The sequence below is a fragment of the Psittacula echo genome (assembly GCF_963264785.1).
Source record: "Psittacula echo genome assembly, chromosome: 2".
Classification (NCBI taxonomy): domain Eukaryota; kingdom Metazoa; phylum Chordata; class Aves; order Psittaciformes; family Psittacidae; genus Psittacula; species Psittacula echo.
Window position 1 is genome coordinate 61,936,262 of NC_137737.1, and position 19,580 is coordinate 61,955,841.

General features: G+C 36.9%; 1 protein-coding gene across 3 annotated transcripts in view; it reads right to left on the reverse strand.

Annotated features, from left to right (window-relative positions):
• The window catches only part of CTDP1 (CTD phosphatase subunit 1), a 104,795-nt gene that overhangs the window by 77,081 nt on the left and 8,134 nt on the right, over positions 1-19,580 (reverse strand). For all 3 annotated transcript variants that reach the window (XM_080611402.1, XM_080611401.1, XM_080611400.1), the window contains exons 2-5: positions 11,985-12,068; positions 8,451-8,544; positions 6,934-7,062; positions 5,465-5,615 (exon numbers count right to left, since the gene is read on the reverse strand). In XM_080611402.1, coding sequence (XP_080467528.1) covers positions 5,465-5,615; positions 6,934-7,062; positions 8,451-8,544; positions 11,985-12,068 — 458 coding nt within the window. The remainder of the gene's footprint in view (positions 1-5,464; positions 5,616-6,933; positions 7,063-8,450; positions 8,545-11,984; positions 12,069-19,580) is intronic.

A 19,580-nucleotide genomic window follows, 5' to 3' on the forward strand; every position in this document is an offset into this window, starting at 1 on the left:
TCAGAAAGAAACTGACATCTTACATGCTAACTTGAATTTTTCATTTTACTGAATTTGTGTTAAATTTAGCATTAACTTCCCATTTTTTGAGCAATACAGGGCAGTCAATACTTATTTGGGGCAACTTTTAAAAGATTTTTTTATTTTACCTTAAATGGTGGCTATCTTAACAGCCAGAACCAAAGTTCAAAATGACTATAGATTTTAAGGATCAACTTTAATTTTCTTTCAAAGAGGAGCTTTGAGATTTGCACAGAACACATGTTCAACTCCTTTTAGAAGTCCAGCTCCCATAAGTATGTTTAAGCTGGGTCTTCAAAAAGAGGGTATAAAAAAGTCAAAAAGAATAAAAATCAGCAACTGAAAAGTTGATCCTCTGTGTAGTTAATATTAATGTATAATTGGAGTAACTTAAAACCCATAAAAGCAAGAAAATTCCGAGTTAAGGACAGAGGTTCAACCTTAACTCACCCGGCTATGCTTAAGAATTGCTGCAAACTCGTAGAATCATCCCCTGTAGTGAGACCCTTGCAGTACCTAGGCATAATGAATTGAGAGAATTAGCTACAAAGATTTATTGCCATACACACAGATACTTTGACAAACTACATAAGCTGTCATATAAGTTGCTGTTCTCCCCAACCAAATTCTCTTCTTCTGTATTCTATTATCTGAATACACAGGGACACTCTACATTAAATTGGACAGATGTGCACTGATTAAATAGTGAAACCACAATGAGGCATTCATTAGAAGTCTTGTCTAGCTAAAACTTCAAGAAAATGAAGCTGAACTAAGAAAGCCCAAGCACAGAAACAAGCATTAGAGATGAGGTAATGTTCTGGAACTTTTCAATAATGCTCTGGTAAAGACCTAATTTAAATACTTTTTTCCTCCTTGATAATTCACTAAAATTGCACTTATGATACAGCTGACTACAGATGTACCCACACAGATAAAAGCTCATCTTAAGAGAGAAGGGTCCTTCAAAGCTAAGCTACTTGAATAACAATATGGAAAACAGCACTGGTCATTTAAAGACCATGTTTTAAAACTCTGATTTCTCTTGGATGTTGCCTAGCCAACTGAATCAATACAATAGATGTAACTCAGATGTATTGACATTTCAGGGAAATGGCAGGTAACTTTCATTTAGCATACATAATTTGTTTTCTTCAGTAGTATGTTAATATCTTTAAATTTTGAAAAGGCTATATTGGCTATTCACTAACCTATTTAGTGATTTAGTGACTCCAAAAGACATAACTGGAGTATCATTGGAAACAGAAGACCTGATCTAGTTGAAGATGTCCCCGCTCATTGCAGGCGGATTGGCCTAGATGGCTTCTGAAGGTCCCTTCCAGCCCAAACTATTCTATGATTCTGCTCTATGCAAGAGCAAGCAAGACAACTAGTGGCTACGTAACATAATGTTACTTAAAACATTAATTGTTTTAACTGGTTTATGACTGCAAATAGAACATACCTGAAGAAATAAAAACTTTACATTAAAAAGAAGTAGATGCAGATACACTCTCCAAGATAAAACTAAGATTTAACTGCTTTATTAAAAAAAAAAAATCATTATTATGCTGCTTTCAGTAACAAGAACTGGGAAACACTCATTATGAAAAAATCTACTCCCTTCAAAACAAAAATATTTTCACAACCTACATATTAAAACACAATTTCCGATAGCACACTGTTTGGATATTAACCTTTAATAATGAAGCCACAGGTTTCAAAATGATTATACCTTCCAAAGCACTGGTGGCTTTTCTTTTCCTTTAATAAAAGTCAATACAGATACACCAAAAAAGGCACCTGTTTTGATGATACTGTTTTTTTGTGGGGGCATTTTGTTGTCATTTTCTATGACTTTGGAGAGATAAGAACATCTGTGTTTTTTAATACGCTCATTAAGTATACAGCAACAGTGAAAGTGTTCCCAACATGTACTCTTGTTTCATTTATTTATTTCTACCCGTTTCCCACCACCATGCCTTGAAATCTGATCAGTCACTTTTCACTCAGTTTGCTGACTGAGTGTTAATAATGAATTTTCTTAACAGATTTTTTTTTTTTTTAATGGAGAAGTATCAGTTTGCAGGCAACATTCCAGCAAAAGGATAAATGTTGGTGGATTTCTCATTTTGTAAGCATGTTTAAAAAAATTAAAGCCTTTATAAGAAGTCAAAATGACTGAAGACAGACTTGTGGTTTCAAATCAAAACTGAGTTTCCATTTAGTCCCATGAATTAGGCAATGTGCTAAGTACACCTCTAAGCAGTTTCTTGAGCAAACTGAAGTCACTATCATTATCCTTTGACTGACATATTATGAGGGACTACTCAGTTGACTCACCTACCAGAGACTATTCCTCCCTAGTTTGTTTTCCAGCATCTCAGACTGGGTCTTTGCACATACAGGCATATCTAGCTGTGTTACCTGATCTTACGTAGACTGTTACAAAAGCAAACTTATACGTAAGACTTCTAAGATTAAGTAAAAAAAAAAACAAACAAACCAAAAACATCACAAGATGCAATGTTTGAAAGTAAATAACTTACACTGGGGAAGTCTCAGATCTTACAGACAGATTGAGTTAAATAGCAATTCCCAGTGGAGTGATGTAACAGTAGGATCCAACAAGAATTTGAAGAAGTCCTTTTAAAAATAAATTTAAAACTGAAAGTCATCTCCAATTCTACTTCAGGTCCTACTTTAGAACCTGGAAAGAGCTGTTGACTCAATCTTTCAGTAGCATTAGAGACCTTCAGACACTGGTGATTACATACACACGTATTCTTGTCAATTATTTCTTAATACACTTGCTGTAACAAACCATATGTATGAATGTCCTCAAATCAGTTCTACTTTCTAAACTCCACTAGGAGTCTTAAGAGTGGTTTCATACTGCATTATTGTTGCCTAGTGGCCTTTGAACTCAAAATTCACAGTTGCATTGACTTTTACAACATAATTTAAGCCAAATTCAGTATTAAATACATTGAACTTCTCTGATGTAGAGTAGGAAAAAAAGTATCAATTGGTCAAAGTAATTATTTATAAGAGAAATACTACAGGAAGCTCTAGATAAAAATGTAAAATTCTTCTTCATAACCGTACTACAAGATACCGATTTCTAAATATGTCAAATTAAGAAAGGGTTTAGGATAAACTACTTCAGGCAGATATAAATGGTGTTTACAAATATCAGCTAATGCCACTTAACAGCTGATATGGTCTGCTGGGATGAGAGAAAAGGATTTCTGTCATCTGTTTGCAAATGAGGAAAAAGCCTTCCAGAACATGCAAGTAGCAGCTCAGTGTCTAGATTTCGCCCAGAAACGGAGAACTACAGAGTCCTATAGGTCCTATATGGAGAACCTGATTTCACAAAGAAATCTAGGATACATATGGAGGACCTAACAACACAACCTTTTTTCCTTACGAGAAAAGATTCATTACAAGTCCTTCCTTTCTGTAACAGAGGGATAACAGTAAAATACCAGACTGACAACTCTGAGAGATAATTTAACCAATACTGCCATCAAGTGTTCTCTGTGTGTATTAGCTATACATTTCTCTGTTCCTGCATCTAGGTTACACAGGTGAGTACGTGCAACAAATGGTGTTATCAACCACTTCTCCATAGCAACATATTTCAGCTGAAACTTGCAGTTTGAACACTTTCAATGAAGTCAGAAAGTTTCAGGCAAAAATCCAGAAGTCTGGGGATGTCAGGAAGCAGTAATACCCTAGTTTGCTCATTTGGTGGCTATTTCCTCTGAGGAACAGATGGAGCAGCTCAAGTATGATGCCCACAAATACGCTTGTCAAGTACCAGCCTGTGCCAGCATGGGGACTACAGGGTAATCAAAATTTTAGCTCAGAGATTAAAGTAAGCAAACACATGACCAAATCACACACTGAGAGATGATCAATCACTGGGGAAGCACATACATATCATGAGTTAACTATGTCTGTGACTCATTCTCCCTGGCCACATGCAGATTTTTGGCACATAGATCCAAGTAAGGAATCTTGCCCACCTACTTTCCTTTACCAGTTACAATTATTTAGACCTAGCATATAAGAATCATAGAATAGTTAGGGTTGGAAAGGACCTTAAGATCCCTTTTGCTACACAAGAAATAACCACAGCAAGGAAGACAGCAAGGTACAAAAGTGTTAAGGCACGACAAAGCTTTCAGAAGATTCTTCTTCTCGGTCAGTAAATAGAAAGTAATGTAGAAATGTTCACTTGGATGGACAGGACAGGATACGCTTTCCTGAACTTCCAAGGAACATCAGCTGGACCACAAGCAGGTATCACTTTATGATTTGAGAATTCTATTATTATAAGCATCTTCTGTGGCTTGTTTAACATGCATGAAGAATTCTCTACTTACACAATTGTTTTCTGAACTGTTCTAGCGCTAACTAGGATAGTTAGCTATCTAACTATTTTGGAATCTTCCTTTCTTGCCAACAAGTGGGATCACCGGGATAGCATTGCTCAATGCACTTGTGGCAACATGACACAAAAAAAGCCGATACGAAAGACAAAAAAAGCTAGGAGACACAGAACAGCAGCCAGGACAGTTTGACATCCAAAGTCATAAGCTAAAACATTGCGAGTTATACTGTCTAAGTCTGACAGACTAAGGAAAGTCTGCACTGAAAATGCTATTCTGTCAAAGGACTGAAAGCCAATTTTACAGTTTAAACCCAGGGTTAACACTTCTAACATGAATTTGACTCGTATGTTTTCACAACAGGGTAGGTTTCTTTTACAGTTGCTGGAAACAGGAAAACATTTCAGCCAGTGACCCACACCACAGACTACTATTGCTATAATTTAAATGTAAGTTTCCAGTTACTAGGAGAAAACAGTTCTACGTTCTTGAGGAAAAATAGGTGAAAATACTGCTAGATCTGTGCTTTTCCTCAAATAAGCATATCTCAGCTCCAGAACACAAACAGAACTTCTGTAAATTGATTTTTAGCAGCCAAACTTCCTTTGGTGAATGGGAACAGCAGGGTGTATGTGAGTGTATGTATGTCTGGGTATGTTCCTCACAGGAAGAGAGAATTTCATGTTGTTGATTTTTACGGAATTACTTTAGATTTTAAGACAAGTGATTTGTAGATCATTTTTAGAGTCCATCAATATAACTTCTTAATTAAATAGGAAGGCACTAGTTGTCATGCCACAGTCTAATTCTCTAACCATCAGGGAAGCAAAATAAGCATGTCTGAAAGGAAGAAAAGGATTATTTCTAAAATTACAGGCCATATAGGCACTGCCTTGTAAGTGAACCAAGAATCCTGTTTACTGAAATACGTTTTTTGCACAAAACAAAGAACAAATACCTGAAAACAACCACAGAAAGAAAACTAGTTATATAAATATAAAGCCTGATAGCGCAAATATTGTTAAGTGTAACATGCTACTCACCTGCAATTGTATGTGCATACAGTCTGCTGCCAAAAGTAAAAACATGTAATTCATACAGCTTGGCAATTTTTTCCAGGAATTCCTTACAATGAGGACGCAAACGAGTATGCAACATAGGCTCACCTCGACCTAACTGGAAATGAAATATTCCCTAGAAGAAAAAGCATGTTTCATATTATCAAGATAACAAACAAAAATGTGCTATTCCCTCTTCCATCACTTTCACTACTTTTATTTGGTCTGACTAGGCTAAAGCGAGTTTTAGCCACAAAAACTATGTGGATGAACAAAATCCAAAGCATGTTTTTGCTCTGTGCCAGGCAGTTTCCAGTGTACCTTCCCGCATTTGAAAAAGTTTATGATTGAGGTAGCTTCCATTCAAATCTTTATTTATGGCAAACCAACCTGAACAAAGCAACTTGAGAAATTTCTCAGAAAGTTCAGGATCCCAATTCAATCAATGCTATTCAGTGAACTTCACTCAGATTAGTTTTAGTACATATTGGGCTCAGAGAAAGACTTTGCTGGATAAAAAAACATTATGTCTATGGAAATATACCATCAAATAGAAAACCAGGAAGGAATTTTGCAGATAAAGATCCCAGATAAAAATCTCACAATCTTTTAAAAATGTTTTTGTTTAAACCATTTATTTATACAGAGGGAGGCATAGCTTTTCAAATAGACAAGGTTTTTTGATCTTTAAGCTGAACATTCACTGTTCCTTTTCCTCTACAAAGTACATTTACAGCTTGCTTTTTGCTAGCATGAGTTAATGCATGTTGAACCTACTGGACATGCGAAAATGACAAGAGGAAAAAAAGATCAACTAAGCAGCTGTAGTTTGCACGACAAGTTTGAATTTGCATCCTCCTTTACAAGACACTGTAGATACATTCTAACATGTCGTTGTTTTTTTTTTTTATTATTATTTTTAGTTTTTTTAAGTTTCCAAACTGGAAATGATAGTCCCTATCAGTGCAATGATGAATGTTTCAGGAAGAATTAAATAGCAACACCCGAACTTCGCTCTCCCCCCAGAAAAACAAAATTAAAGAAAAAAAATCTCTAAACATATTCAAGGAATGACAGATGCAGTAACACACAGGATTATCGAAAGAGGGACTTCAAACAGTAATTCACTATATCCACCTCAGACATGGAGGGGAAAAGAAAAAAAGTCTCATTACTGAGTTCTCAGCTTGTGAACTGTAGAGGAAGGAAAGCAGACATTAAAAATAGCTACCTGAAACTTCTCTCTTAAAGTTATTAGAATGGAAAGGTGCAGGAAAGCATAAATGGAAGAAAACATACAATCAATTTAAATGGACAGAAAAAAGGAATATATTTCAGAGGACTTATTTCTCACATTTTCTGTTAGTCTTCAACTACAATTTTACCTAATCATGGATATTGTTAGAAATATCCCTGTTGTTACTTTGGTTTGAAAGTTAAAACCAAATACTTACCTTATTAGACATTTGTTGGCAGTGCTGTTCTGTAGTATGGATCAATGTCTGATCCAAATCTACCATGAGCACCAGTTTTCTATTTCGATGTAGTCGCTGTTGATCTTCTCTTCCTAGCTGCTCAGCTTGCTGTAACAGAACATTCATAACTAAGCTTAGAAGAAATAAAATTAGATTTATTGCCTTTTGGGCACTGTAAACTTAAAGACAGTCTCATGCAAACTAACTGCATTAGAAATGATGTGTCAACACAAGTGTAGTGATGGCAGCCTTGTCAGCATCTTTTTCTGTGGAAAAAGAAATGAAATTCCCAAAGTCTACTTTCAGATCTTTGTGACACTAGTAACTCTTATAATTGATAAACTCAAGGACTTTCAAAGTTACTTATTAGCTGCTGAATTACTTCAAGGCCAGGAGTCTTAGGAGGAAACAGTAGTAGCTTTGGGGTACACAAAGGACAAGTTCATCAGCAGGTCTGAAAACTTGCAATTTTGGATCAACTAGGTACACTACAGCTGACAACACTAGGCTAAGTATAAAACTGAAACTGCTCATGACAAAAATTAATATAATTGACAATTTAAGATTAAAGAATAAATGCCTTCAGACATAAGTAATTAGATTACGTAGTTCTGTGTGGGCACTGATGTCAAAGACTTTATACTCTGTTAAATCTGAGTTGAAGTTTACTCCTCTTGTGCATGTTTCCAAACCTTAGAAGTACTGCATTAAGCTCTGTGTTTGCCTTAACTACTTCTGATAGTAAGCTGCAGTGTTACCCACAGACAGCTAAACTTAAAAGCAAAGTTAAGTGGAGCGTTATGAAGAAGCAGGGGTCAAGTGCAAACTGCCCTTTGAAACACTCCTCTAGGATGGGGACACTTCTAATGCTTCTATCTTTGCATTCCTTCTTATTGGTGTTCTTCAAAGAGTTAAAAAAAAAAAAAATCAAGCTGGTAAAGGAGATAAATAGAATGTTTACCTTCAAAATAAACATATTTTTGCCTCTAAAGAAACTGAGGGTTGAACAAGCATATTTTGATGACTCAGCTGAATTGAATATTTGAAAAAATTGTTTAACATGCAGGTAAGTTGGTAACAAACTAGCTTTGTTGTATCTAGTGGGACAAATTTCAAGGTGAAGGGTAAAGCTAAGTTTCAAAGACACTGCAAGCTTTGAACACGTTTCAGCTAGTGGAAACTGAACTTGCCACAAACTGCTCATTCTTAGAGACAAAAACATCGAAGTAGTAATTCTCAGGCTGCTATCACAAAAATGTCATCTTTTCAGTGCAAAGTTCTAAAAGAACACTATAAACCTGATAATAACCGATCTGCATTAGGGTAAACACACAAAACCCTTGGGCTACTGATACTTAACACCAAACTCCTCTTCAGAGGGAAGCCAAACTTTCTGTATGAAGTATACACAACATTGAAGACACACCTATAATGAAGCTTCTCAACTGCAGAGCTATAGTGAAAGGTATGAATCAAAAAAGCATGATGATACTTACCTCAGAGCTAACTTTCAGCTCTGGAACACTGTGAACCATAGACACAGTTGCTGTCGATAATGGCACATTCTGCTTTCCATTCTTGCTTCGTATCCTAATCATGCAGGGAAAAGAAGCATCAAAAGAGAGAGTAATAGCTTAGTGAAAAATTAACACTAAAATCTGGAGTATCAAACTAGTCTCCACCAGAAAACTATTTAGACTAATTCACTCTTCTTTCAAATTCTTGCTAATGTAAGTTACTGAACCAAATGGATAAATGGATAGAGATCAAAGCAGCTCACCATAAAAACCTTTCAAAAGTCACCATAATTAGTTATGCTTCCATATAATTATTTCATTAAAAATGACACTAGGATGAAACAGACATCTATGTATTGATTAGCATTAGAAAACAGTTACAAAGTATAACAACCAAGCCACCCAAATTTAAATGTTTTTTCTTTTTCTGAAATCTCTCAGCATGCAATTATCTACTTTTTCTCCAAGCCAGACCATAAAATAAATGTAAGCAAAGGATAGGCAAAATTATTCTTTATGCTACTTACATGTGAATGCTGCCTCAAGAAAAGCATCCAAAAAATACCCATACATGCTTTTTCCTTCAGCACAGAGTGAAGTACTACATGTGTGCCCATATTTTATGTGAATTTTATACACACACAGTCTTAGTATTCACATAATCACATATAGATGAACGTATATACAGATAAATATAAATATCATTAATATTACTATTTAATTAACTGAATATTAATTTCTCATTTTAATGATAAATATTATTACATACAGTATACACATCATCCTCATTTTCGTGTGTATATATATTTATGAGAAAGTGTGTGTGTACACACAGAAGTATGAAATTCCTTGAAAACTGACCAAGTAACACCACTGCTATCATCAGTATCACTAGCTTACAGCTTACAAAGATCAATTTATTGGGAACTGTGGTACCTAATTTTAAAGACATTTATGGTTCACCAACATTAAAAATACTATCATACAAGTTTTGTCCTATGTGTCACATGCACATCTCTTAATTCTCACAAGTACCCGTCCTACAAAGGGCAAAATTTGATATCAGATCTACAACCAGAGTTAAACTTTGGCCAGTTTTCCCTTCATGACAAGCAAGCACCTGAGGAAAAAAATATTACTTAGCTGTGTTGAAGCAGACACAGTCACAGTCAGATATGCTTTTGCTGTTACCTTAGGGCTTGGAAGCACGAGAAACAAAACACAGGTACTTCCTTTGGTCCTAAGTTTACATACACATTCTACCATGTTCTGAACTCTGAAGTGAAGGATGTAACATCTCTTATATGCAACAATGAATGGTATTGTAAATGAGCCTTTAGAAGAGATGAACTGTTTCCAGACCATTTGTTGAATAAGCATAAGAATTAGTTAACAGAAAGGATGTACCACTGAACAACACCCAACAAGCTGCCAGTGAACTGGCTGTACTCACTTTTCTTCAGGCAAGGAAAGCAATTAATACACATGCTTTTGAATTGCTGTCTGACAGAGGCTCAGCAGACCTAACACATTCTTCCATATGTATAAGCTATTTTGTATAAAATAAAGATAGCTGAAGTAGACAAGTATTAATTAAGAAAATTGAAATCACTGTATACCCTGAATTTATCTAGATTTTTAATGAAAGAGCAGCATAGCAATATTTACATGTGATTGCATTCAAAACAAGTATTCATTCAGGGCAGGCAAAAACCTATTTGCTATTACCCTAACTTTCAGTTAGGTTTCTTATTTTACCACATAATACTTCTTAACAAAGTATTAACAGTCAAGTTTTTATGAAAAGTCATATCCAAACCACTAACAGGGTTACATATTGCACAACATTTTCAACATTTAGTCCACTTGTGCTGGTTCATGGGATAATGCTCACAAAATAGTTCTTAATAATAAGTGTGAATTAAAATGAAACCAAAGTATTTCCTTCCAAATAAGCATACAACATTCACTTCTACAATCCAGTCTATTATACAGCCCACTCTGGAAAACAGCTGTTGAATTAGTAATCTGATATGCATAAGAAGCATTCTCTTTACCAATTGTATTAGTAATGAGACAGAGTAAAAGAGAAATACAATCATCTTTTGAATTTGCTTTCTTTTTGGCCTAAGGCTTAAATTCCTTTAGTTTCATGGGAGAATATTTTGAAAAAAAAAAAAAATAAATAAAAAAATCTAAACCAGCTTTGAAGTCTTACATCAGAAGCACTGGAGACAAGCTGGCTCCCGTTACAACACAGTACAAATGAAGCAAGATCACATGGATGAAACTGCTATTACCTCACAACTATTTATACCTCTACAGGTAGAACACTCAGGTTTAAGTCACTGTTGACATGCCTTACAACTCTTAACCTCAGTTATGAGTACATAAAAAGCAAAGCAGAATACACTGTGACAGGAGTGTGTCTGTATGCATGCTCTTTACATTTCCTACCTAAGGTAGCAAGTTGCGCTACAATTACCTCCACAGAAAGAGAGTCCGCAGTTATCAAGTCATAAATTTGTGACATGAATTGTAACTCAGGTATCCACATGGCATCTTATTCACCCATATTTCTAGTTATGAATCCCCGCAATGACTAAAAAGTATAGTTCTAAATAATGCCTCTGTGACTACAGTGACATATATGGGAAAAAAAAAGGGCACACATTTGTAACAGTGGGACAGAACTTGCCTATTTTGTCTTCATGTCTTGCTTTTATCCAAAATGAAAATAGATTCTTGCCTACAAGCAGCAATTTTTCAGTAAAGATATACACTTTATTAAATGATCACACTATTAATAATGTGATCAAGAATTAACATATTCAGATCACTCAATTTTAAGCAATAATTTTATAAGCCAATCTCGATAGATTTTTTTTAAGCAAACGTAAGAAGTGCTTTGTGCTGAAATTTAACTTTTAGTGGAAACTCCCTCTCAACATTGCTTGTAAGAGCACTCTGTATGTTAAGCACCTACTTATGTTAGGCAATAAGAATACTCTTCTTCCTAGCATCTACATCTTCAGTTACCCTTATGATTCACAACTACTAAGACTCAGAATACAGAAGCAAAGGCCACAGCAGCCTTATAGCAGCTTTTCAGTAACTAAAGGGAGCCTACAAGAAATCTGGAAAGGGATCTTTTTACAATGGCATGTAGGGAAAGGACAAGGGGGAACGGCTTTAAACCAAAAGAAGGGAGATTTAGGTTAGATCTGAGGCAGAAGCTCTTCCCTGTGAGGGTGGTGAGGCCCTGGCACAGGTTGCCCAGAGAAGCTATGGATGCCCCATCCCTGGCAGTGTTTAAGGCCAAGCTGGATGGGGCTTTGAGCAACCTGATCCAGTGGAAGATGTACCTGCCTATGGCAGGGGGCTGGAACTGGATGGGCTTTAAGGTCCCTTCTAACACAAACACTCTACAATTCTATGAAATTAGAGAAGGAAGAGCTTGTATTTCTAATCACAAGCCAGGAGAAGCTGAAAAAAAGAGCTGAAAATACTTACTGAGTCAAGTCCTGGCCACATTCTGCACACAAGCCTTTCATAACAACAGGATGGCTGCATCCTTCCAGTCTCACCAAGACACCTCTGAAAAAGATGCAGGCATTACACTTATTGCAGGTTGATTTCAGATGCTCAGATTAATGATTACATATTGAAAGAGTTTGAAGAATAATTTCTGGTTATTATTTGAGTGCCAATCCCATCAGATACATGCTTTTGCCCCAGCATTGGGAAAAAGACACTAAGTATTCAAATTATTTCATTTCACACCTTTAAAAGTGACTGAAACATATATCAATGTCAGTTTCTAACCTTTGTTTAGCAAAGAAATTAAATATATTAACAAGCACTGTCTGTCAAGAAACAGCTTACATTCAATTAGATACAACTCCCCATTAATATGCTACATGGTAATGTAAATCAAATATGGAATCTTTAGATTCATAGAATCATTTAGGTTGGAAATGACCTTTAAGATCATCAAGTCCAACTGCAAACTTAACACTACCAAGTCCACCACTAAACCATGTCCCTAAGCACCACATCTACATGTCTTTTAAATACCTCTAGGAATGGTGACTCCACCACTTCCCTGAGCAATCTGTTCCAGCGCTTGACAACCCTTTCAATGAAGAAATTTTTCCTAATATCTAATCTAAACCTCCCCTAGAGCAGCTTGAGGCCACTACCTCTTGTCCTATTGCTTGTTCATTGGGAGAAGAGACTGACCCCACCTCACTACAACCTCCTTTCAGTAGCTGTAGACAGCAATAAGGTCCCCCCTGAACCTTCTCTTCTCCAGGCTAAACAACCCCAGTTCCCTCATAAGACTTATTCTCCGGATCCTACACTAGCTTTGTGGCCCTTTGGACACACTCCAGCACCTCAATGTCTTTCTTGTAATGAGGGACCCACACAGTATCCAAGGTGTGGCCTCACCAGTGCCAAGCACGGGGGACAAGATCTATACTGATTTCATCTTAGTGTATTACTTTTTTGTGTCATGGCAGAAACATTGATTCAGTCGTTTCACAGATGTAACTTAATTTCTGATCCTTAAGCCTTGGATTGTCAGTTACTTTAAAATAAAGACACGCAAAAGGATACTTTTATTCTTTTTTCCCCACACAATGGCTAAAACAAGCCAGAAATTAAGACCTTGAAATGCAGGTAAGCGTGACATTTACTTCTGAAAAGTACTTAGAAAACAAAGTTTGCTTTTCAGTTGAATGATTCAACTGAAGTACTCTATTGTTCAAATTCCATTCTGGAAATTCCGGGTCTTGAAAATACTGCCATTTATTTCCTCTCAATTACACGAACTGTCATTATGAGAGACTTCTCCCATTTTCTTCAGTTCTTTCCAACTACGACTTTTTTTTAAACTCCTAATAAATAGCTATAGCTTGGCTAAAATTTCCAAAATTTCCACATATATTCCTAAATTCTGAAATAATGCAAAATTTCCCCAACTCTGTGACTATGAGCTGCAGCAGCTCTCTAATATTTTAGAAAAATGAAAAGCCAAGCAGCTAAATAAAAACAAATAAAATAATCCAAGCTCTTCATAACATGGTTGCAATGTTTTCTTTTTGGCTTCAAATCTGTATTGCAATAAGCAGACAGCACCAGGGGGTAAACTGCTTTGCATGCTCAAATCTCCCATTTGTATATTTGGCTATTAAGCATTTGGGAATTCCAAAAGAAAATCCACTTTCCAAATGTCACTGCATCTGCTTACTTCCAGTGTGTCTCCCATTTCTCAATGACCAGAAGACTGATTACTAACAAAACTGCAGTTAGACAGATACCCATGCTGAGGATTTTTCCCTTTCTGAAAATAAAAACTAGATTCAGGTCAGGTTTATTTAATGAAAAGTCTTCACAAGCCATCATACTACCAGTATTGCAACTTGCAAAAGGACAGATCTATTACCTTCTCACTAGCAGTCATTATCTGCTTGGAAATTACACCTCTTCTTTCTGTGTAAGCATTTTTGATCTCCTTCTTTTAAGCTCAGTATGTATTTCACAGAAAACAAATAATAAATCACCAGTCTTGGTTTTGTACAGGAACTGCATGAGAGACAAGCTGGTTCTGTGGCCAGTCGCTATTTGCACTTCATTGTTTGATTATTTAGTTCTCCTCTCACCCTCATGTTTGCATTATTTCACTTGACTTTTCTTTTCCCCCCTCCCTTTGACAATATGTCTGCCTTGCTGTCTTTTACCTTGATTCATCACTAAGCTCCTTTTTAGGCTACCAACTCATGCTAAGGACCATGTCAGAACTGCTCATCTTCAACCTGTGTTCAGTGTATGAAACTAAAATTACAGATACCTAAAAGGCAAAAAAAAAAAAAATCTTGCATTATTAGTTACAGAAGTGTGTGTAAGAGTTTACGGTGACAAAGTTTTTTCCTGAACTATCAAATACTAATTAAATTGGCATAAAAAGTCTTTCAATGCCAGCTTAGAAGCCAAAATATCTTTAGGCATTCTCTACTTTGCATTTGAGGTTAACCTCCACATAGGAGGAGCTGGTATGCTCCTGGGCTGAGGTATGATTCAAATTAGGACATGCAAGAGTTTCCATTCATGTGTAGGTACACATCATCTCATCCTTCTGATTTCAATAGAGAAGAGATTTTTATAAGAGAACTAGAGTTCTAAGTTGCTCCTGAACAGCACCTCTGTACCTTATCACATGCCAAACAGCACTGCTAAATATCAGTTCTGTCCTTACACATTTATATATGACCATAACACCCATTTTATGATGCTTGCTGGTGATAAAAAATACAGCATATCAAGCGCTCTGTCATACCACTCTTTATACTGATGTTTCACCCAAAGGGCAGAGGAAGACCTCTAGAGCACTGTCAAACTTCTGATCACTGTACAACCAAGCTGGTCACGTTTCAAGTTCAACTCTTAGGATCTTAAGCAGACTTCTCAGAAGGAAAAGCCCAAACAACCCACATACTAAATGCTCCAGAAAGAATGCCTGAACTCTACTAAAGCTTAAGCATGCTTTAATGTTTTACTCACTTAAGTTGTGGCACATATGCTTCAATTACTAAAAAGAAATATACTTTGGAAGAACAGGCATGGAAATCAAGTAAAACTACTTTCGTGAATTTCAGACCTGGAAACACTCCTTTTGCTGTTGAAGTAAGGGATTTTCAAAATATAATGGCCGAGATCCAAGACAATTACCAGACAAGAGCAAGCCGAATCAAAGTGTGCATGTCTATCTTTAAATGGCTGCATATACAAATGGGGGTTCAAGTTTCTGCTTGTTCTCTGGGTCATGAGCGAAGCCCGCTTAAAGAGCAGAGCCACTCCCTACTTCCATTTCTGGACAGAAGAAACAGATACCCCCAAATCTGAAGAATTACAATACGTTCTACTGATGGCAGTATTAACAATATCACTCTTTCTCCCCAGACTTCTCCAGCACCCACTTGGTGATAAGCAGTGCTCAGCAGCTAATTCAATAATAAAATTCCAAGAAACTGTCACAAGAGATGCAAATTCTTTTCCCAGTTTTACGAACTATCACAACAGGGCAAGTAAGCCAGGCACTGGGGAAGAGTCACTGGGCTGTGAAAGGCACATGTTTTTTGGGGGCGTATCTGTGGAAGGAGTTGATCATACCAGTATCCACCCTGATAGCCAAAGGACTGCAACAGAACAGCAAACTGCTCACACGGTTTCTTTTAGGTTACAAAAATATATTGGGGTTTAAATGAAACTTGAACATGTAAATAAAGAAACCCACTCTAGGATCTTATGCACATTCTTTCCAGATGTGCTTGTAAATAAGAAAGAGAGACACTAGGTGTAACGATTTTGTTGCAATGATCATGGATAGGGACAGACATTTAATAATGGCCTCAGGATGCAGGCGACCATAAGCCCTTTGCTGTTCTCCCAGCACTTCCACAGTTTGACTGTTTCTAAAACAAGTCTTTTAACAATATCTGCTTTCAATCAGCAGCATGGGAAAGAAAATAAAATGGGAAAGCTTTCAAGAAATTCAATACAGACATTTTGCTTTCATTAACAGAGGAAGTCAATGCCTGTGCTAATTCGAAGGACTGGTCATTAGTGCTGACTTCAAATGCAAGAACTTTGTATCAAGTACAGCCATGGTGTGGTTCCTAGTAGGTTAATTGCAGCGGGAAAGCTAGCACAAAGCTCTCATATCTATGCTACAATTTGCTACTCTTCAGTTGTAGCAACCAGTTAACTGAATCACTGAAGTGAATCTGCTACAAACAAAAAGCAATCCCCTACAGGTTTTAATGTTGCTTTGGTTGGTTGGGTTTTGGTCCCCTGTTGTCTCCCCTCTGCTCCCCTCAGCATGATCCAACACTTCCTGCAACAAAGAATGACAGCAACAAGTGCAGGAGTTACAGAAACAATAATTTCTTAAAAACTAGCTTATCATGGTTGGGGTGTAGAGGGGTAAGGGACTGGCCAGATGAAGCACACATGTACAATGGCCATGAGACAGCTTTACTGAAGAAAACTACGAAAGACCTGTACTTTAAAGGTACCCAGCATAACATGTTAACATGTTATCTCTGTTATTCAAAAGTAGTCTAACTTCAGTTAGCCACGGCCTTCTGTTACAGCTTGGTTTCACTTCCAGAGGCAACTGCTCCAATGGCTTGCACCCAAAGAAAGGCAATGGACTGCTTCCCACTCCCTCCAGAGTTTCCTCTGAAAGCCCAACCTGCTCCTTCTGCATTTCCAAAAAGGCCTATTTCAGTACCTTGGGAGGTAGAAGAACTCACCAGCCCTATCCAGGTTTCCTGCTGGGTTTAGAGTCAAAGCAGCTGATAGAAGAGTCCAGCAAGGGTGACTGATGGGAAAAGATCAATGGTGTAAATGTTTTTACATACAGGGCTAAAGCTAGCTTGCCTATCTGTTCAAGGCTAGCTTGAACATCTCCATGCCATGAAGACCTAAGTTTTATTTATTACCTTAAAGTCTTTTTCAAGGAACCATGCACTGGCATAGAAAATACAGTGTAACTTTCCAAATGTGTGAATGAGAAAATAGACAAAAGTTACAAGACAAAGCTACTGCCCTGCACTCACTTGCATCTCATGGGTATCTGTCAAAAGCCAAGAGATTGCTGGGTTTCCTCAAATCAGTTAGGGATAAAGACAGATGACACATACCCCAAGTTGTTACCGTGATCACTTAAAGCCACTGTCCTCAATCTGCTGCTATCTTACCTTGCAATTAGCATTAGAAGATATGAAACCATTTTAATGCAGCAAAATGAGATTCTGGCATACAGGTAAACAAACACTCTCCCTGGTCCTGCAGCATGCTGAAGAGAATGTTATCGGCAAATTATCAAGGGGTGAAATTACCAAATGAACACATCTCACATCAATGGTTATTAACATCAACTATTATTGAATCAACCAACTGATTGAGAACAAAATACACAATCTTTTAGCTGTCATGAGACTATAATGGAAGACAGATGAAGTTTGATTCAACTTAAAGCCTACTTCTACAATTTCGTTCACTCAAATTTGTGAAACACCAACATTTTTGCTAGCTTATACTAGAACAACATTTTGTGGTATGTGGCTGCAGCATTTAGAACCACTAGAAAGAGCATGCAAGCCCAATCTACATCAAGCCACAGCCTCTGTTACATATGACTCCAGTCTGTAACAAGAATTTTTCAAAGCCTTAATCACCTTGAAATCGCCATGTAAGTAATTCCTTAGATATTTAACTGCTGTATTTATTTAACCCTCATCACTATCTTTGAAGAAGCAGAGAGAGTCCTTGAATAATGGATTAAAAATACCAAGGATGACAAGTACACATGGCTCTTGCTCCTACTGGCAACACATGGCCCATAGCCTCTTCCAGATGCTGCAAGAAACTTGTCTCATCAGTTCTTTATAGAAGCCACTTGATTTACACTCAAGGACAAGCAAGCAGAGAAGGCTGTATTTCAAATATGTGGGAGCCCCAGAGGCCTTACACAACCAAGTGTGCTATTCTGAAAACCACTCCAAAATTAAACAAAAATAAACCCCAAACCCTAATGCCCTATTCTAGCATGATGCAGACATCAGGGTAAAGATACATTTGCAATTACAACAATCATATAATAACAACTGCTGCAAGTAGTACCTCATAGAAAGCATAGTTCACACTTCCAGGCCTCTCTCCAAGGCTAATGAGGAAATCATGCGCCTTGAGATTGCTATCTCCCCCCCCCCCCCCCCCCCCCCCCCGTTAGGCACAAACCATTCATAATTATGAGTTAAAAAGTGAACTTCAAAACACTTTAGAATAGAAAAGCTGAAAAGTCATTTTTCTCTTCTACTTTCCAGGAAAGATACCCATTCAGGTTTAGACATAGGTCATGAGTGGCAAGAAAAACTTAGGCCCAGAGTTTCTGGATTTTATTTATAATCCAAAAGATATCTTAAGCATGAAGTAGGTCTACTTCCATGATTTGCAAGTCTTTAAGAAGCATTTCCTTTTTTTCCTGGAAGAGTTTGGCATTACAAGGAAGGAGGTAACCCTTTCTGACGTCCATGCACACATCTATGGATAACTTCTTGCATGTTAGAAATTAATACTGTAAAATAAAAAGGTACAAAAAAAACCCAAACAACAAACCAATCAACCAAAACCAACAAACCCCAAGAGGCTTCACAGTCTTCTTTGCATAAAATCCAATAAGTCTTTCAAATGTTATTTGGAATAGCTTATTTTAGTTAGAACATTTTTTAGCTAAAATCTTCTATTCAGGAGAACTCAAAAATACCTTAAAAAAAAAAAAAAAAAAAAAAAAAAAGCGCTTCTCTATACCTTTGCATAAAATACCCTCAAAACAAAGTTCATACAGAATTAATTCAGAAGTACAGAGTTACGAGCTCACATCTTTCTAACTTGCTTCTTTACTAGTAAGTGCTACTTCTAACAGTAACAGAATAGGTTGTCACATCTCAGTAATTCACTGAAGCAGTAGTTCTGCAGACAGATCCCCCCCCATCATTATTGTCAACTATTAATATTACTGTTTCATGCAATTGGGTTTCTACTGCCAGCTCTCTTACATCGCAGCGTTAGCAGTCACACAGTACTTCCCAAATACTTGCATCACAACTTTGAGAACTGAAAAACTGCATCTACCAGCTTAACACTAGAAAGACTGGAAAATACCTTGTGTTCATACACGGATTACGTATTCGTAACTGAAGAGATGTCCATCATTTGAAGCAGTAACAGTAAAATCAAAGCGAATGCATGTCCCTGGACTACACTTAACATTAGAACTTTACATCAAGAATAGAAACACAACTGAAAAAGTCCCATGGGCCTTCAAACTGCCGACAGCATCTCTAAGGGCTATTTGCAAATTCTACACACAAGCATCACAGCAACCATGATGCCCGAGTGAAGATTAATGCCAGTTATAGCTAGAAACATAATAGATCATCACCAGCTTCCTTCTATCACATATCTTAGAAAAGTAAGAATTATGCAGGGTATAAAAGATGTTCTGAAATAGCTAAAACATAGTAGCTTTGAGAACATGTC